General features: G+C 46.8%; 1 protein-coding gene across 2 annotated transcripts in view; it reads left to right on the top strand.

The window, feature by feature from the left end:
• The window catches only part of NOP2 (NOP2 nucleolar protein), a 385194-nt gene that overhangs the window by 101084 nt on the left and 263407 nt on the right, over positions 1 to 20703 (top strand). For both annotated transcript variants that reach the window (XM_069650683.1, XM_069650682.1), the window contains exon 5: positions 10292 to 10542. In XM_069650683.1, coding sequence (XP_069506784.1) covers positions 10292 to 10542 — 251 coding nt within the window. The remainder of the gene's footprint in view (positions 1 to 10291; positions 10543 to 20703) is intronic.

Raw genomic sequence — 20703 nt, 5'->3', positions numbered from 1 at the left:
TTTGTGTGTGTGTGTGTGTGTGTGTGTGTGTGTGTGTGAGTCTAGTCCTGCTAGTGGGAGTTCCGGCTCTTACCTGGCTTTTAGGATAAGAGGACCCCATAACCCATTCTTCAGAGATCCTGGAGGAGCCAAGACTCATGTCCAGATGTGAGACCCGCAAAGATACTGGAGACCTGACTGATGGAGGCCTGGCGACCAACTTCTGTTACTGTCTTGCTATTGATCTTCAGAAGTCCTGCGAGGGAGCTGCGACCCTTGGAGTGGAGGGAACATCCATTCCTGATGTCTGCTCGGTACCCTGCGAGGGAGAGCCGTCCAGTGTCCCAGGGCCGTCCTGTGTCTGACCAGCTCTTGAGTTTGGGCTGCCGACGTCGCCTTTGAGGCCTGGCGGATCATCGGCTTGTCCTACAAGAGGTTACAGTGGGTCCTACCTGACTCTACACTCCCTTTAAAGTTTTCCTAACTTTTTTAAAACTTTTGCTATACTTTGGCTTTGCCATTGCTCGCTCGCGTAAGCATTACGAATGTTGGGGACACTTCTATTAGTTAGAATGCACTGTCCTCTAACGCGTGGAACTGTTCACTGGACCCCAGAGACTCTACCTTCATTTTTTTCCCCTGCATCACAAACTGCGTCAGAACTTTCCTGAACTTTTGGGCATAACGTTGCAGACAACCTAGGGAAGGACATGTGAAGTTGGGGTTAATTCTCTGTGGATAGGTAGTACATAAAACTAATCTGCACTTGAGATTTAGTCTAGACCTCTCGTAACTGCTACCTTGCACTGGTTTGGCTATAGCTTCCAGAGTTGTCCTGGTCACAATATAGGTTGGCCTTCTATACCAGGCCAGAGTATACAAAATCAATCCTAACATCCAGACCTTCTGCACATGACCATCTGCCCTCCACTGCGTCTTCCGCAAGGAGAGGATATTCTCATGCGCAACAAAATCCTTGTACCGCTGCCGTTGGAACAAGTGCACAATAATGTGGACCCTTTGTGCAGTACACCTATGGTGTTATCTTTCTTGTTACATCTGGCTAATCTGGGGCTCTTGTTACATCTGGCTAATCTGGGGCCCCAAGTTGGCACAATTAAAGGATATGTGGTAGCGCTGTCAATTTTTAAGCGCTTGTCTTAAGCGGTATCGTTCTTCAAAATGCTGCTAGTGATACAATTTCTGAAGGGACTGATTAATGTGTTCCCTCCAATCCCTTTTAAGGTTCCAGTTTGGGACCTTAATCCGGTTCTAAAATGTCTCATGTGTACTCCCTTCAAACCAATTCAATCTTTTCCTTTTAAGGTTAACGTTCAAAATCATTCTTTTAGTTTCTCTTACATCAGCCCGTAGGGTGAGTGAACTTCAACCCTGGTCTTGCAAGCCTTCTTACACAAATTTCTTTATGGACAGAGTCCTTAAAGTTAAACCCACATTTTTCCCAAAATGGTGTCTAATTTTCATTTAACACGGAACATTTTACTACCTTCTTTTTATCCACCTCATTGTGGAAAGGAGGAGAGATTGCACAGGCTTGAACCAAGGAGAGCACTTCGTTTTTATATTTCTAGAATGTCGAAATTGCAACAGGATGATCAATTGTTCGTTGGTTATATAGACAATAAATTGGGGATGGCAGTGACAAAACAAACCTTGTCTGGGTGGATTGTCTTAGGCATTTCTGAGTGTTGATCCTTCGACCAGGGACAATGCTACATCCTCTGCTTTACAGAGAGGAGTCCCAATTCAAGATATTTGTGCAGCGGCCACATAGTCCTCGCTTCATGCTTTTATAAAGCATTATTGTCTGGACTCTTCCTCAGGCCCAGGAGGAGGATTCAGGAATGCAGCGTTACATTTTGTTCATACAAACCCATAAGGAACTCCTAAATTCGTACTCCCTCCTCCAAAATAAATACTGCTTTGGGAGGCTTATCATAAAATGAGGAATACATGGGAGCACACAATCTATTTGAAGAACATGTTACTTACCCCTGGTAACGTTCTTTCGATTGGATGTTCCTCCCAAGTATTCCTCATTGCCCAACGAACCCCGCAGTAGAATTTCCGTGTTACACTTTACGTTATTTCGGGGTAGAATACTGTTTTACGCAATGTAACAAGATAAAGTACTGAGGGAACGCATGAAAACGGAAATGAAGGCAATGGCCGCTGTGCGTGCTATATGTACCACTGGTGACGTTGACATCGGGACGGAAGCCCTCGTTGGACATCGAGTCGGCCGGCATCGATGCGCAACTTCCCCTGCTGAATATGGATATATCAAAAGATCAGGAATACGTGGGAGGAACATACAATTGAAAGAACGTTACCAGGGATAAGTAACTTGTTCTTCTCTTTCATGTCATAGAGGTTAAGTGCAATTTTTGTAATGCTTCTTCGAATGGATTGTGTCCTCCCACGTATTCCTCATCTTATGATGATCGTATCCCAGCTTCAGCTGCTTCGGAATTTTTTTTCACCAGGGGGCGCTGTGTTAGAGACCGCAGAGTCGAAGTCCCTCGAGGGCCGCCGTTGGGCGTCGATGTCATCCGCTGTATAAATGGCTCGAGCAGCGCCCGTTACCTCAGTTCCGTTTTTCCGACGCAACTGCTTCGTGTTGCGAACGGCGCATCAAGAATTTCTTCGATGTCTTTGTCTTCAACTCCCTCCACACCCAAGACAGGGTTACAAAAAATGTCTGAAGTGTGGCAGGAAGATGTCTATAACCGATTTCCATCGGAATTGCCTCTGGTGCCTCAGACCAGACCATCAGGTTGATGAATGCGGGTCCTGTCGGGCCATGTCTAACAATGCTCTTGGGAACGCAGAGGTAAGCTGGCGGTGGGGGAGGAGAAATAGAAGTCTTCGAAACGACAAAAGGATTCAAATGATTCCGGTAAAAAATCTTGTCACGAGTTGGAGGTTGAGATCAGAGAGTCGCTGGAGGAAATCTTCCTCATCCTCGACTAAAAAGCAACATCATAGGTCGTCTTCCTCCTCGTCCTCTTCTGAGAGGAGAGTAACTTACCAGTCTAAGCACGATTCCCCAGAAAAATGGGAGGCCTTCAGGGCTTCGATGCTTGAAATATTCAAGAAAGCGGCCCAGACCCCCTCAAAGTTGCAGCGTGGTGATCATGCCTCTACTCACTGCAAGGGTTGAACAAGAGTCGAGTGATGTCAAGGGGAAAGTTCCCCGACGCCTCGCACTAAGTCTAAGCTCCCTGTGCATAAATCGGGGCTAACTGAATGGACGTCGAAACTAAAACTCGACTTCACACCGTCGACGACCATAGCGTTGAAACCGCTACGAAAATGACGTCAACACCATTAGCTGTATCAAAGCCTTCCTTGACAGCTTCGAAGTCTCGTTCGACACCGTCGAAGCCGGCGTCTACCCTATCAGTGCCTTCGACGCCTTTATCAAAGCCTTCTTTGATACCAAGACCCAAGTCGACGCCATTGTCCATGCCTAGGCAAATTGTACCTTTTTGCCTGAATAGACTTTCCACCCTCAACCTAGACAGGAATTGTTTAGATCCATGTCAGAACATTCCCCTGAAGAGGATGTCACTCCAGATGGAGTTAGATTTGGAGCCAGAGAGGTTCCTGAGGAACTAGTGGACCCACAGTCTAAAAGTAATAGACCTTTGTGACTGTCTCCAAAATGCCAGTGGTTTAGACACTTCATCTAAAGTGGATTTTGAAAGGCCAGATCCTACAGACCATGCTGATCCATCAGGGACCCTTCCCATAAGATTTCATGGGTTGGAAAGCAGCTCCCCCGGATTTTGACCAGGATGACATGACTGATATCCTGAGTGAGGAGTGAGGGTCCCTTAAAAGATCATGTTCTTCCATTTCACAAAGCACTGTAAAAAAGGGTAATGGTAAATTTGAATACTCCTGATTCATTTGCATCATTAAATAAGAAACTGGTACCAAAATATAGGCCAGCTTTACCAGATCCAGAATATTTATCCAAACATCCATCTCCTGAAAGTCTAGTGGTTCAAGCTGCAACCTCCACTTGGCAATCCGCTTACCCATCAATACCACCAGACTGGGACGATAAAAGTTGATGCTTGGGCCCGGAAAGCTTTTATTTTGGGCAGAAATAGACTGTCACTTGCACATTAGCAAGATTTACGTATACCCTGTGGGACTGCATGTCATCAGCGGCTGAACGCATCCCGGAAGGTGAGGAATGGGATGGTTTCCTGGCTATAGTGAAGGATGGTAAAGAGGCTATGGAGGAATGCCTTCAGTCAGGATTGGACACTGCGGATAGTATAAGCAGGTCCATGGAATCTAGCACGGTCTTGCGCAGATTCGCATGGCTAAGAAAATCTGGTTTTGTACCTGATGTGCAGTCTAGATTACTTAATATGCCCTTTGACGGCTTGAGGTTGTTTGGCTGCAAGGCGGACGAGAGGTTGGAGAAGCTGCAGACCTCGAAAGCGGCAGCAAAATCACTCGGCGCCGCTATAAGGCAACCTCAAAAACACTCTTACGCAGGCTCATCTTCCTGGAAGAGTCGCCCCTTTCGCTTCTATTCTTCTTTTGGAAAAGGGAGGGGGCAGGCCAGTCAGAGAGGCCAACAGAGAAAACCTTTTTTCGTGGTGGAAAAGTGAGAGGTGCTAGATCAGCCACAGCAGCGACTACTACCTCCTCGGCCACTGCTGCAACCGCTGCAAAGCCACTTTGATGTCTTAGCCCACAAAACACTGGTGGGAGGCAGAATCACTCAGTATCTGGACTAATGGCAGGGTATTACGTCAGATGCCTGGGCACTAGAGATAGTGACCCATGGTTACTGTCTTCCTTTTCATCATAGACCTCAAGATTATCCATCGGGAGCCGACTCTGTAAAAATTCCAGACCCGCTGCTTGTGCAGGAGATTTTAACCCTGCTAGAGAAAGGTGCAATAGAACATGTACCTGTAGCGGAGAGGAACACCCCCCCCCCCCCACCCTCCACCCCCTATTTTCTCATCCCCAAAAAGGACGGAGGATTGAGACCCATCTTGGACTTGAGAAGCTTGGACTAGTTCCTCAGGAAGGACAAGTTCAAGATGACCCTTTATCGGATCCTTCAGGCTTTTCAGCTTCAGGACTGGCTGGTTTCATTGGACCTTCAGGATGCTTACTTTCATGTGCCAATCCATCTCAAGCATAGAAAACACCTGAGGTTCGCAATTGGTGGTTCTCATTATCAGTTTCGGGTTCTAGCATTTGGGCTAACCTCCGCCCGAGGGTTTTCACCAAACTGATGATGGTGGTGGCAGCGATTATCAGAAGGAGGAGGATTCAGGTCTACCCTTATCTGGACGATTCGTTAATCAGGGTGAGTTCATCTGAACAAGCCCAGGAACATCTGGCCTTGACCTGCCACTTCTTTACACAGTCTGGGCCTCTCCCTCAATTACAAGATGTCACAAATGATTCCAAGCCAAAATCTCCAATTCATAGGAGCGATCCTGGACACTTCCTCGGGGAAAGCTTCGCCTCCCGAGGAGAGAGCTCGCCACATTCTGCAGATGGTAATGAAATTTCAAAATGCCCGACATCTACCGGCATTCGACTTTCTAAGGTTGCTAGACCTCATGGCATCCTGCATTTTTCTGGTGCCAGAGGCCAGATTGAGGATGAGATCCCTTTAGTGTGCCCTCAGGACTCGATGGTTCCAGTTTTCAGGGGAGTTGTCAGATATTCTACAAGTCCCAACCAAAGTGGCTCAAGATCTCCTATGATGGGCTTGCAAGGAGAATATCCTCAAGGGGGAACCTTTTTGGCAACCATGGCCGGAGATAACGATAGTGACGAACGCCTCACTCAAGGTGTGGGGAGCCCAAACCAACGATCTGACAATCAGCGGTCGTTGGTCTCCATCGGAGTCCAAACTACACATCAACCTTTTGGAGCTGAGAGCAATTAGACTAGCACTGAAGGCTTTTCTGCCCTCTGTACAGGGAAAGAATGTCCTGATAATGACAGACAACACAGTGGCCATGTACTACCTCAACAAAAGAGGAGGCGTAGGATCACTTCCACTGTGCAGAGAGGCAATGCAGCTCTGGTTCTGGGCAATGCAAGAAGGAATCTCTGTCGGCAGTTCACCTTGCTGGAGAGATGAACACGGCGGCAGATGCTCTGAGCAGGCAAAGCACAGTCTCCCACGAATGGGAGCTAGCTTAGGAAGTCCTTCAAGAGATCTTCGCCCTTTGGGGAACCCCTCAAGTGGATCTGTTTGCGACCGGGGCCAACTGGAAGTGCGAACTGTATTGCTCAAGGGAATTTCCCCCAAGAGGAGCTCTAGGGGATGCGTTCGTAATGGCCTGGGTATTTCCACTTCTTTACGCGTTTCCTCCAGTCCCCGTGATTCCCCGCGTAATCGGGAGGTTGAGAAAGTTCAGGAAAAACATGATCCTAATTGCCCCTGATTGGGCCAGGAGGACGTGGTACCCGGACTTTCTGGACATGTCCATCTGCCCTCCAATACGACTTCCACAAAGAGAGGATCTTGTCTCGGAAGAGGAAGGTCGGTGTCACACTCACCTGTGTCTCTGCAGGAGCGATGGACGAGCCTCCCTTGACCCCGAGTCTTCACCCCTCCTCCCCCTCTGTTTCATCCGGAGGAATACCTGTCAAATACAAGGTGTACACTCAGACCTGAATTCACCTGATTCCCCTGGGCCCTTCCCTTCTCTTAACTATGCGCTGTGATGTCCCCCTACGGGTTTACCGTAATCTTTAGTACGGTGTGCACTCCATCCTGCGTTCGCAGGGGCGCGATTCACTCACGTGCTTGGTGCCAATGTCTGTAGACTGAGTTCAGATGCCAAACGCTGGTTTATGCCTTCACAGCGAGGCAGTGTGTTCAAGGCGCCAGTTTCTTCACTGGCTAGAAAGCCCTTCCCACAAGTGAACATTGCACAGAGAATGTTGTGTCTATAAAATTGTCCGTATTGTCTTTGTTTACCGGGATTTTTGTGGGTGAGTAGCGCTGCGTGTAGAAGCTAGCTGCTGGTAGGTTTGTGCAGCGCCTTCAATTCGAGCGCGCCTGGTAATGTCTCTCCCTTTCCCTTGCAGGAGAAAGTATGGGTATTAGCGCCTCAAGTTCAGTTTTAGCTCTACTGGAGACTTGGTGATTGGGTAAGTATTCACGGAGGCTTTTGGTAAGTATGCACCGCGAGCGCAGTGAAATAAGTGTCCGCGTTATTGGTGCGAGCACAATGAATAATGTCTCTTCTTTCTTTTGCAGGGGTTTGTGCGTTCATAGAACTGACCTGGATTCCAGCGTTGCGGGAATATTCGGTGAGTATGCGCAGCGTTACTGATGTGCGCATGCTAACGCAATTCTTCTTTGTTACAGGTGCCTATGTAGAAGTCCCCTCTTGACTGGAGATACCTGCGGCATGGAGTAAGAGCGGAGGTTCTTCCCGAGCAGGTAAGCTGAAGCAGAATGATCCGGCGCCGGTAAGCAGAAGTAAGACGATCTGGAGCAGGTAAGCAGAAGCAGGATGATCCGGAGCAGGTAAGAAGAGGCTGGCTGATCCAGAGCACGGCAAGTGTGTTGCTGATTCAGCTCACAGTAAGCAACATGAAGAACTGGAAGAATCTTGGGTGTGGCTTATATAGCCAGCCACAACCAAACACTAGAGAGCTCATGAGTCATTATGCACTTCCTGTTTGGCAACAGGAAGTGGCAACCAGGAAGTTTCTACAAACACTAGGAAGGAATTAAAGGAAGGATTTACTATGGGTTCTTTGTGTGCCTATGCCAGGCCTGTCAAGCCTCCACCCAGCTTGCCCCAACTACCTGCCTGATACCCATGACAGTTGGGTTCTCCATCCAGAGGTCAAGACACTCAGCCTTCACGCATGGATTCTGAGAGGCTAAGATATAAGGATTGGGACCTCCCGGATGACGTAATGGAGATAGTGCTTTCGGCCAGAAGGCCAGCACTAAATCCCTGTATCGGTGTCGTTGGAACAAGTTCAGTAACTTTCTTTTCTCTTACACTAAGCCAATTTGGGGCTCAAACTTGGAACGATAAAAGGTTACTTGGCAGCGCTATCTATCTTTAAGCGCTCCTCGGAAGAGGTGTCCTATTTTAAAATGCCTTTAGTCATTCAATTCTTAAAAGGGTTGACAAATGTATACCCTCCGACACCTTTTCAGGTGCCCATCTGGGATTTAAATCTAGTCTTAAAATGTCTCATGTGTGCTCCTTTTCGAACCTTTACATTGTTGTCCATTAAGACTGCTCAGTGGCTATAGCATCAGCCCACAGGGTGAGTGAGTTGCAGGCACTGTCTTGTAAGCCTCCTCAGACCATTTTCCATAGGGACAAGGTTATTTTAAAAGTCAAACCATCTTTCTTGCCTAAAATAGTGTCGGATTTTCATCTGTCACAAAAGATTGTCTTACCTTCCTTTTATCCTCCACCTCACGCTAGTAAGGAAGAGGAAAGGTTGCATAGACTGGACCCAAAAAGGGCTCTGTTTCTGTATTTCCAGATTGGCAAATCGCCAACAATATGACCAACTATTGATATACTGGGCACAAATTGGGCCTTGCAGTATCTAAACAAACTCTATCCAGATGGATAATCCTAGCAATCTCCGAATGCTATAAACTAGCTGGGAAAGAGCCTCTCAGATGGATTAAGGGCTCATTCAACCAGAGGCATGGCAACTTCCACGGGCCTTCAGAGGGGTGTCGCGGTGCAGGATATTTGTGCTGCGGCCACCTGGTCGTCAATGCACACCTTTGTAAAGCATTACTGCTTGGGCTCTACTTCATACCAAGGAGGACTATTTGCAAAATATGTCCTTCATTCAGTCCATAATTAAAATGTCTAGTACTCCCACCTCCAAAATTACCACTGTTATGGGAGTCTATCATAAAATGAGGAATACTTGGGAGGACACAATCCATTAGAAGAACAAGTTACTTACCAACTGTAACGTTATTTCGATTGGATGTTCCTCCCATGTATTCCTCATCGACCCTCCCATTCTACCCCTTCCGTACAGTTTACGCGAGTTGCACTCTGACTTCCTTAAGAGCCTGAAGACTTAAAGCCTGATCAACTGATGCGACCATGAAGACCGTAAAAACGGAACTGAGGTAACGGGCGCTGCTCGAGCCATTTATACAGCGAATGACGTCGACGCGGCCATCGAGGGACTTCGACTCCGTGGTCTCAATCACAGCGCCCCCTGGTGAAACATTTTTCCGAAGCAGCTGAAGCTGGGATACGATTATCATAAGATGAGGAATACTTGGGAGGAACATCCAATCGAAAGAACGTTACAGTTGGTAAGTAACCTTTCTTCTAGTGGCCCTTCTGGGGCCAAAATATCTGTTCATACATTTTGCATAATTTCTTTCATTTTGTTTTTCCATATCGGTGTCTTGCGACTAAAACAGCAAAGCCTAAATCTACCTTCAATTTCCTAATCTCAATCTCCTGGAGATGCCTAGTAAGATAATTATTATTGGAGTCTTAATTGTCCAAGAGTAGAATTCGTATGCAGCACAAAATTGGTTCTATAAACTGTGATTAGGGATTGTTAAAGTATTGTTTTTAGCAGTAATTTGCTGTAGAAATTGTATCCGTTAGATAATCTGAAAGTAGATGTGAGTAACCCGAAATTATGTACGGACATATTCGGAGGGTAATTTTTGTCAAAAGGAAAGTGTGTATTTAATACAATAATCGCTCAATGTAGATACTGTCTTCACATTTTTAATGCTCCAATTTCAGCTTAAAATGATGATTCCACGTCAGTTGTTGGCCAATGTGTACACCTATACACTGGTATAAGGAAACCAAATCCATTACTCTTTGATTAAGGACCATTGTATCAGGTTTTTCTTTTTGTGATTGGACACCATGATCTTCATTTTTTTGTAGTGTTAATTATTAACGAATGATCAACTGCAAACTGCTGGAGAGCTTTTGGATGCTTCTGTAATTTGTTATATTGATTCATTCAAAGAGGGAAAATCTAGTTCATACATAGAACTGCCCTAATAATTGACATCTGTGGCCCAACATAATTCTTTTCCAAAACTGGTCTGAGGAAAGAAACTGTTAAGTAGACAACTACCAAATGCCATGTAGATGGCTCTGAACATTGGATATGAAATAGCTTGTTACCTGAACCTGATGTTACTTGACCTGAGTCAATGTGCAGATTCGGGTTTGAAAGGCCTCTTTTGACCAATTCTGTGCAGCCTACTTTATCTCTCTTTGATTCTCTCTCTCCCTTGATGCAGAAGCAGAGCCGAAACCACAAACCTTGAAAGCGAGTGGCTACACTGATGAGAATGCAGAGTGGCTGTTACCTGCCAAAAGGAAAAGGCAGCAATCTGAGGGTAGTGAAGAGGAAGAAGATGGGAGCAGTGAAGAAGAAGAGGAGGAAGAATCTGAACATAAGGCCCTGGAAGCGGAGGAGAGCGATGACGAGATGGTGGATGATTATGGCACCTCATCAGAGGATGGGGAGGACGATGAGGATGACGAGGATGTGAGGACACTATTTTGTTTTTGGATGGTCTGAAGGGCGAGCTGTCCATATCAGGATAATGTGTTTGTGATTTGTGTTAAGTAGATTGTCTGATAAGTTTTCCTTCTGCACACTTGGCTGTTAGGATAGTTTGTTTCGTAAGTCCAACTAAGGGCTTAGTAAAACCATACAACTGAGACAGTACAAGACTCTACTCTTAGTATAAGGCTGTACCACCTGAGTATATGGTAGCGTAGACAGAGCAGCCAGGCTTATCTTAGGAGTGGGAAAGGACTGTTGGAAGGTACAAAGAACTTGTAGTATGCCAAGGGTTCAACAGAAACACATAAAACCAGAAGTATTATAACAAATAAAGTTGTATTATAAATGCAATTAGACCAAGTTAAGTCTTGGGATTCGTACTTTGTCATAGTCCTAAACTCAACCTGCTTGAAGGTACACAGACAAAAGCATAAACCTTCAGAATAGCTAACAGTAATTCTAGGGAAGTTAGACCTCATCAAACACTTGTTTTTGTTTTATTAGTTTATTTCAAACCTTTAACAAGTATGTTTCCATATATTCCATTTAAAAGATGAGTCAAAACAAAGCAAATTGTCAAACTACTTTTAGCCAAATCCCCAAATCTAATAGGGTAAGCCCCTTTCAATAAAACTAGCACTCTGCTTGTCCCCTAAATTCCTCGCACTCTTAACAGCCAGATTACACATCTGCAGGGGCATACCCTTCTGTAAAACCATCTGTTAAATTTAGATTACTTTACAGTAAGTCAAGGGTAGTAGACCCTGTTTGGTAAGAATTTGTAGAGTCCAACTGATGTGGGACTTCACAAGATTTAACTCTTGGTATTAGGCAACCCACCTTTTATTATAGGGCTGCACTACACACGTTGGTTGAGGGACTGAGCAGCCAGGCTTATCGAAAGATGGGGGTAATGTGAGCTGTAAAATGAAATGAGTGAATACAGGTATCCAAGTAAACACTTACACACTTAAAAGTTGTAGTATAAATATTTATTTATATATACACACTGATAATTAGACAATCTTTAAAAAGCAGCAACTAATAGTAACATTAATCCCAAAGTTAGAATCCATTTCAACAAGAGCAATAAAGTAGGTGAGTAAAATGTTCTTATGTTATACATATTCTAACACACGTAGTGACGCCATTTGAGGTCAGTAATATAGCTTTATAGACCTGCAGCGAGGGCCGTATCTGTCGTCATGGGCCCTGAAGACTGACCTTTAACGAGGTATGGGGGACCATAACGCCGGGTACGGCCTGAGCTGCAAGTCTATAAAGCTATTAGAACACCCCCACTGTTTAATTAAAGTTGAATAAATGAGACCTGTTTAATTGAAGTACAGAAAAATTGCAAAATGGTAAATAAATGTGGCAGACATTTTTTGTACTTCAATTAAACATTATTTATTTTATTTTTTTATAGGGTTGTGGAAGGTGCTAGGGTGGGGGAGTATGCTACCAAAGTGTAATCGTGTGTGTGTGTGTGTGTGTGTGTGTGTGTGTGTGTGTATGCCTTCCCCCCCTCCTTTAATTAAGTTTTATTCAGGTGTGCTTACCCCCACTACACAAATGTAAGGTTCCAATTACTCAACAGAAACATGAAGTTACTATACATCTCAAATGCGTTTGCACATACATGCCATAAACGGGTGATTCACTTACATTTCTGTGCCTTTCTGTAACACTGCCATATCCCTGCTCCACTACACGTTCTGAAGTGCGTTCGCAATTAATTTTCAATTTGTTTCCAAACACAAAGCTTCTCCACACGTTGCACACTGCTGCTGATGTCTGCCCCTTTTCCACATATCTAAAGGCCTAAATATATACATTCAAACCGAAAGCGTTGCATTTGCTTTCACTTCCCTGTACTTTTCCAATGGGCGCCCTTACCTGGGCACGTTTTCGCAATCCGCATTTTGGAATGGAAAGTTAACTCTTTCCGTTCCAAAATGACAATCCAATCAACGCTTCCACTTGTTCTGACTCCCCCGCCTGCAGACAGCCCCACGTGCTCACGTAAGTGAATGCAACTCGACCTACAGGCTGTAATGAATCTGTGGGCTATACCATTGCATATAGCCTGCAGATTGACCAATCAGCAATGCCAAACACCCGCTAGTGTGTTCTAATAACACTGATTTGTGATCACCATTACAATATTTGAGTTTTAAGAAGGGTAAAAGTTAGTCTGATCAGAACATACTTTGTAAGTAGAAAAACGGATTCTCCCAGAGGGATGTAGGTAATCTTATATCCCAGCAATGTTCCACAGTTAAAACCTGTAAGGGAACAATGCCAAAGCCAATAAGTTCAGAAGGGGGCCTTTAGGTAGCCGGGGCAGCCAAAGCCAATGGGCCAGTCCAAAGTTCTGATGCTCTCTTCTTAGAAAATGTTTTAAAATAGTAAGTAGTTCAGTTGAAAATCACACAAGCTCAAGAGGAGCCACTTTGAAGCAGCCCAAGCTGGGAGGCCAGTGCAAGTGAGTTGAGAGCAACTCAAAAGGGTTTAAAATAGTACTTCCCAAGCTAGGAAGCACCACAATTGGCAAAAGGTAGATGTACCCCAAACCCCACAGTACCTGAGAATTGGAATTGGTTCCAGCTGGATGCCTTCCTGTTGCAGTGTAGCAGACTCTTGCTCTTGGTCATGGTGACAAAAGGGAGGGCTTCTGGCGGGCTTCCGCTGCAGCACTCCAGATAGGGACTTTGATGTTTTGTGCCTTAATCTCTGCGCCAAAGAACAACAAACAGCTCTGGTTAGAAGTTCCTTTAATTCCTTGGTCCTGCCCTCTGGTGAGGGGAATCTGGATGTGGATTTCCTGCTTCTGTAGGGTCCCCTGGATGCCCACAAAGTTTTGGCCGGATTCACACTTCAGAAGACCATGCAGAGTAACCCGGGCATTGGGATTCTGCAGCCTTGGAAAGTCGCAGCAAGTCGGGGGTTGCGCCAAAATAGTTTGTCTTGAGGCTAGTTGGTCCCACCAGCCTAAGGGAGGAAGTCCTCACGTACAGGTTTTCCCACTCGATTCGAACACTGGGTCAGCACACCTGCAGGGCTTCACCTGGCACTTTGCGGTTAAGGAAGGTGCTGCTGGCATCTCTTCATCTCTTCTTCGGATGTTGTCTTCCAGTGGTCGACTGCCTCTAGTCCTAACATCCTCACCTTTTTAAGCAAGTTTCCATTCATTCACAGCCCTAAACTGTCAATCACCCAGCAGGGTGGCCAGCCGGCCAATTGGTACTGGTTTCATTCAGGCACACATAGAGACAAAGGACGGGGAAGTTTTGGGACCCTCCCGCCCCCTCGCATCCTGCCTTTCCAGACACACTGGAGGCCTGGTTGGCTTCAGGGCTGAAGCCCGCCAAAGGCAAAACACACAAAGGACTCAAATTCGATTCAAACAACAAGTGTAACAGCCCAGAAGAAACTGACGAGAAATGGTGAAAAACGAAGACGGTGGGGCAGTGAACAGGGGGGGGGGCATTTTGGGCAAATTGTCACCCTTGGGTGATGTACTGCTGCTGAGGATTCAGCCTGCAGATACATGGCACAAGGTAGTAACAACGAAACCACTGCCACCAGCCATTCAAGTGAGTAAGTGTAACAAAATGTTGCATGAGGAATGGGTTAAAGGAGTTACTGTGTAACCCCCAGCACGCCACATAGCGTTGTGTGTGATGGACCCATAAAGGAAAAGTTAAATAAGACAGGCGTCATCTTACTATTCTTAGGAACAGTAGTTCACCCAAGAAAATGTAGTTAAACATAATTCCAAGGGACTTCTAAGTGGCACTGTACAAAAGGTGCAGAGTGTCCCAAAGCAAAAAGCAGATGCCCATGGAGTTTAGCACACTACATAAAACGTCAAGAAACACAGAATCTTAGTCAGAAAAACATGAGCGTGAGAGTAGGGTCTCACTCACTCGGGAGTAAAAATTAAAATGCCCGGAGTCCAGCAAACGTGCTGGGGGGGTCTCTGAGGTTAAAGGGAATTGACGCAGAAATGAAAATTATCCCTAACAAACCATGTCAGTCGTGCAGTGAATCTCTGTTAAAGAATCACTTTAGTAAACCAACCTTGTTACTAAGATAACTTTCTGAATAGTGGCACACAAATTCATGGACCAATATAAACCTAGAACTATATTCAGGATAACAGTTATATGAGGTAAGACGGACCTTATGGAGTACCTTATGGTGTAATAGTCAATTAGTTGCTTTTAAGGTCAGTGGAACACAGACTAAGCTAAGCAATGACCTTCTACACTATTTTAGGATTGTACAAGGCAGACCAAGGTCAGCTACACCTACAGGACACTTTAAGAATTGTAGACAGCTATTCTAGGCAGGTAAAACCTAAGAGTGTAATATGCTAATACAGTTGCTTTTCAGTTCAGTGGGACACAGAGAGTTATTGCTTACCTTAGTCTAACTTACTTTAGGATGGCACACAGATGTTCAAGGTAAGTAAAACCTAAGGCAGATTTATTCTAGACAGGCTATACAGCAGGTCAAGGGAAGCAGGGCCCAGTTGGAAGCAGGTCCCAGTTGGTATACGTATACGTATATGCATACGTATACGTATACATTAATATACCGAAAGAAATTGTAAAGTGAAGCCAACGGAATTACTTTCTGGATGAGGCACAGCCAATTGACAAGTGAGTGACATAATGTTGTATATACTTTTCAGAATGGCAAAACACATTGAGCAGATCCAAAGGTTCTTACTTTAATCCGAGTGACGGTTACCAACCAACTCTTTCACAAGGAAGTCAACTTTTAAACACTTATCTTTTCTAGGCAAAAGGCTCAAACTTTAGAAGTCTTTGCCTATTCTTGGAGCATGAGTGTTCTCAGTGGCAGAAGGCGGGGGTCACTAGGTCTCTAGTGTACAACAGACCGGTCTGGGTCAGAAGTAGCAAACGACAGAGTTCTTAAGGAAGACTGTTCAAACAAGTATTTCACTTTAGAGTAGTTGAAAGGTTCCAGGGGCTTCTGTGAAGAAACCCTCGGAGGATTCCAGCAGTGGGCCTATGTGAACTGGATTAGAGGACTCACAATTACAAGAAACACCCCAAAGCTATACAGAGATCTCACAGGCATAAGGTAAGTAAATACCCTAGCCAACACAGTACCTCAGCCCAGAAGAAGAGTTTGCATTGGGGGAGACTTCCCCCCGCTTACTATTGGAACATCCGCCACAGCTCCAATATGGCCATGCGGTTTGCTAATTTCTTCCCTTTTTGTATGTGCTCTGTAAGTGTCAGTAGTGATTGCAGCACATCTTTGGAGAAACTGCTGTTAGACGGCCATGGGTTGAGGCTTTTTCCCCTCAGTGTCTTTGCATCACTATATGCTATAGTTGGCAAGTTTATTCTTATAAGGGGGTAATGTCTTGCACATACGTTGTATCAGTGTTACTCCCCCTCTAATCGAGGATTTCGATGGTCCGCTGTCAGATAGGGAAGTAAAATGCAATGGTTATCGCTTCAATTGCTACGAGCCCCTGCGGCTCTGCACCTTACATGGTGTACTCCGCGTAACCCCCTTCTTCACCAGCTCCTCCGTTCTTCGGCACACCACGTCAATCCTGCGTATGTGCTTTCCGCGCACCGCCACTCGTTCACCTCTCTACCAATCCGAAGTATGCAACGCTAGCTCCTCGCCATCATAACACTCCGTCCTATGCACCGACCAATGGGTGACCTCACCAAGCTAAAGCTCAAACAGGTGAATAGACAAGTTGTACACACAAACGACAATGACCTGCTGTTCCGGTCCCACATATAACTTCACAAACCCCACACCCCCCATAAAGCTTCACAAATCCCACAGCTGGCTTCATGTCTCTCCGGACCAGAGTATACTTCTACTAGTTTGTAGTTAACAGCACCCGTTGCGCTGCCTAACTTGTGAAACGCCTCACTCCAGAAGACTTAACCAGTTAATACACTTCGCAATCTAGGATAGCTCCAGCTAACCCTTACTGGGAATCCGGCATCTATACTTCAAGCTAGAATGCCTAATTCATAGGAATACCTTTGTATACATACTTCTAAAGTCTAAGCCTATTAAGTCAATAGTCCCGGTTTTGCACTGGGACATTTTACCTCGAAGACTGAATGATCCTTAGACACAGAAATGATCCTTCTACCTCCGCTCCAATTCTCTACTGAACACGCACCTGCTACTAATACTCTTTAAATACTATACGTTACAACAATACCTCCCTACTTCCGCACATACAGTTCCCACCCTTGCACCTTTCCTTGCTAATTGGCTGGACCAATACTTGTGTTCCGTGCTTGTTTGTGGGCACTGCTCGGCCACTGGCTCCCCGCCAACCGCTCGCCTCGCCCTTCTGATCTACCTTGGACTCTTCACCGATCGTGGGCAGGATAGATTTGAAAAAGGGATCCCTACAGCCTTTATCTGGTTAGTGCCGTTTCAGTGTATTCTCTATTCCCGTGAAGGTCCCACAGACTTCCAGGTCCGGCGGTGAAGGAGGCAGCTTCTGGCCGGGCTTACACCACAACCATCCTCTGCTGCCAAATTGTTAAGAGGAATTCCCAGGCAAGCAGGGTGGTTTGCTAGGTGTTCGCGACACCGAACTCATGGAAGGCTGAACTCCTTCCCAATCCCAAAAGGAACGGAAGTCCAGACAAGTAGCAAGTTCAACTGCAGTTTATTACAGCCAACAAACAGGGATCAAATGCGCGGAGGCAATTTCAGGCACAGCTCGAAGAACTCTTGCTCGCAGGCTTGATAGCATCTGGCGTCATTGGTGCATCACACCTTGGGCCTCTCCAGAAACCTATCGCCACTCAGAATAGGACGCTGAGTGTTAGTTCCCCTATAGTAACCCCTATAGAGCTCATTAGATTGGACAATGCTATGTCAGGTGTTAGTCCTGGACCATCCCGGAAAACTGCTACTTACCAATTGTTACAGTATGTGGACCCAATGATTGGTCGGCGGCCCCAGCTACCCACCTCTAGGGTCATGAGATGTGATTGGCTGAGCTGTGAGCACCCAGGCCTGGGACAAAATCAATTCCCAGCTTGGTCTGCACCTGTTTCCGGTACTAGGTGCTACTATGTGTCTGCGAAGTAGCCATGTATACCCCATCAGTGCAGTGAGAGTGCTCCTTTCCCATCTCATAACTGTAGCTTGCTTGTAACAACAACTTTGTTGCAACCATTGTCTGGTCCTTGAGACGGCTATGTTTCTCAGCCATCAATTCTTGGCCCCCTCATGCTCTGCTCTGTCACGTGCCCAGAGACCGTGTTAGTGAGGTTTGGAGCTTCTGATTTATTATGCTTTTAAGAGGAATTATACTCCTCCACTGCAGGGGTTCTTCAGTTCAGAGTAAAGAATGTCACTTTGCAACATTGTGACCTTGGCGGTGGCCTCGTTCCCCACCACGGCAGTTCTTCGTTGCACAGCGCTCAGCAGTTTCAGGTCTTCTGAGACTGTTCTGGCCTATTATGAGTTCTGAGCCGTAGTCTGGTTTCCTCCTGCATGTGCCTTCCGTATAGCATCGATAGGTTAGTGCATATGACTTGTCAGGTCCCTTGAGTGCTCCTTACATTCCATGGGTTTATTAGCACGTATGCATCTGCAAGGCAGTTTTCTATGCGGCAGCAATAAGCTAGTGGCAAAAATAACAAACGTGTAGACAGTATGTGTTTGTCACCGTTCTCTATCTCATAGAACTGGCGCCTATATTCTTTGTGTGTTGTGGGGGGCGTGTCCCCGTCCTGAGTGTGCGGATGGATAGTGTGCTTCATGTTGAACGCTGCTACGGTGTGTGGTCTCCAACGACCTGTCGGGGCTTCTCTACGCTTTAGTCGAGAGTCTGTCCACGTATCTTGCTCTGGTTCCATTCGTTGTGTCTTCTTCATCCACTTTGGGCAATGTTCGTACTGCTTCAGTGTTGTAAGGATGGCTGAGAGGGTACTTCGAAGGGATTGTGTCCTCTGACGTATTCCACATCTATGACATGTAATGTCCACAGCTGTGCACTTCGGAAACTTTTCAGCAGAGGGCGTCTTGCGTCGATGGCATTGAGCCCATGTCCCTCGTGGGCCTCAGTCGAGGGTCGACGTCACTGGATGTTATATATAGGACGCACAGCGCTCGTTGCCTCTGTTCCGTTTTTTCCGACAGCGAACGTGTTATCTTCGTGAATCTCGTGTGTTCATCGAACTTAATGATGTCTCTTTCTTCGACCCCTCCGCCTCCAAGGTCCGGGTTCAAGACTTGCCAGGATTGCAAGTCCAACATGTCGTTGACCGACCCGCATCGTATTTGTTTGATGTCTGGGGGAGTTGCACGACACTGAAGACTGTTCGAAAGGCCAGTCTCTATCCGCCAGGGCCTTGCGTGAAAGGAAGGGGAAGCTCCAGGTAGGTATGGGGCTCTCCAAGTCTGGATCAAAGTCTAGGGTTTCCACAGACGACTCGAGGGGCGACTCTCCCTGTCAGGAGGAGGCTCGAGGTTCTCGGTCCCGGAGTGGTTCCCACCATTCCTCATCCTCGTGGCACTCTCGGAAGTGCCAGCACTGGTCGCCTTCCCCGTCTTCCTCCTCGGATGGCGCCGTGTGTAAGGTGGCGTGTCCCACGAAGTCCTCGACTCCGAGGAGTGGGCGGCTTTTAAAGAACAAATGATGGCGATTTTCCAGTCGCAAGGTATGGTTCCTGTCGTGCCTTCTCACGAAGCTGGCTGAGAACGGTCTCGAACTGTGGCTCGCTCGCACGCCTCCGGGCTCGCGCCGCGACTCCCACCGGGAGCCCTCGAGGTCCCGTGTGGACAAGAGACGCGAGTCCAGGTCTCGGTCCTCGTCCCCAGGGAGACCGTTGCAGCCTGTGGTGGTATCGACGCTGGCGTTGACTAGTTCGGCGCTGGGCCAGTCGGACTTGGACGATGCTGTACCGTCCTATCAGCCCACGCCTGTAGCGGCGTCGACGCTTAAGGTCTCAACGTCAACACCCACGGCGCAGATTCCATCGTCGATGCCCTTGGCGCTTTTTGGGCGTAATGTGTCTGAGAAGTTCCCTGTGGAGGTGGATATGCCTAGGAAGGCTTCCTCTAAGTCTCGGTGGCCAGTATTGGACCCCAGGCCCTCTTTTGCTTTGGCTGGGTTTCCCAGACCTTTGGCTGACATTTTTGAAGAGGAGGAAAGGTTGGAATTTGAAGACCCTGCTTCTCGGGATGAGGCTCCGGGATTGTTGGGTGACAGTCCCTTGGAGGAGTTGAGACAGTCCCTCCCCCTCTGACCCGGTTTTACTGTTTCATCTGACATTGCAAAAAAGGGTGTCATCAGCTTGGCAGTCCCCGGAATCTCTTCCGGCAGTGAATAAGAATTTGTCAAAAAAGTACCGCCCATCTGTTAGCGACCCCAGCTATTTGTCCACTCACCCCACTCCTGAGAGTTTGGTGGTTCAGGCGGGTATGGCCACCTCGAGGGAGCAGGTGTACCCTACCATCCCTCCGGATAGTGACGACAAGCGCTTTGACGGATGGGCTCGGAAGGTCTTTTCTTTAGGAGCATGGCACTGAAAGCTGCCAACTCCACATGTGCCTTTGCAAGATTTACACACACTCTGCGGAACTGTGCTTTCTTAGCGGCTGAGCATATTTCCGAGGGGGGAGGAAAGGGATGGCTTCCTTGCCCTCGTGCGAGATGGCAAGGATTCTATGTGCGAATCCCTTCAGTTGGGTTTGGACACGGCAGACTATGTCAGCTGGACCATGGCTGCGAGCACAGTGATACACAGGTTTGCGTGGTTGAGGAAGTCAGGGTTTGCTCCTGATATGCAAGACTGTCTTCTGAACATGCCCTTTGATGGTGTTTATTATTTTGGCAGCAAGGCTGACGAGAGCCTTGAGAGGTTGCAGACCTCCAAAGCTGTAGCAAAGTCTTTGAGCAATGCAGTACGTCAACTTCTGCCTTTTCGTCCTAGGGCACAGCAATGAAAGGGAGGTTCCTTTCGTTTCTACTCCTCCTTTGGTAGATCGAGAGGGGCTGCCAGTCAAAGGGGCCAACGTAAGAGTACCCATGGTGGTCTGGGAACTCGTGGTGCCAAAGCCGCTCGGGCAGTTGTCTCTGCCTTCAGGTACTGCCGC

The sequence above is a fragment of the Ambystoma mexicanum genome, chromosome 3p (assembly GCF_040938575.1).
Source record: "Ambystoma mexicanum isolate Mex_15411 chromosome 3p, UKY_AmexF1_1, whole genome shotgun sequence".
Lineage (NCBI taxonomy): Eukaryota > Metazoa > Chordata > Amphibia > Caudata > Ambystomatidae > Ambystoma > Ambystoma mexicanum.
This window is presented reverse-complemented; position numbering and strand designations above follow the sequence as displayed.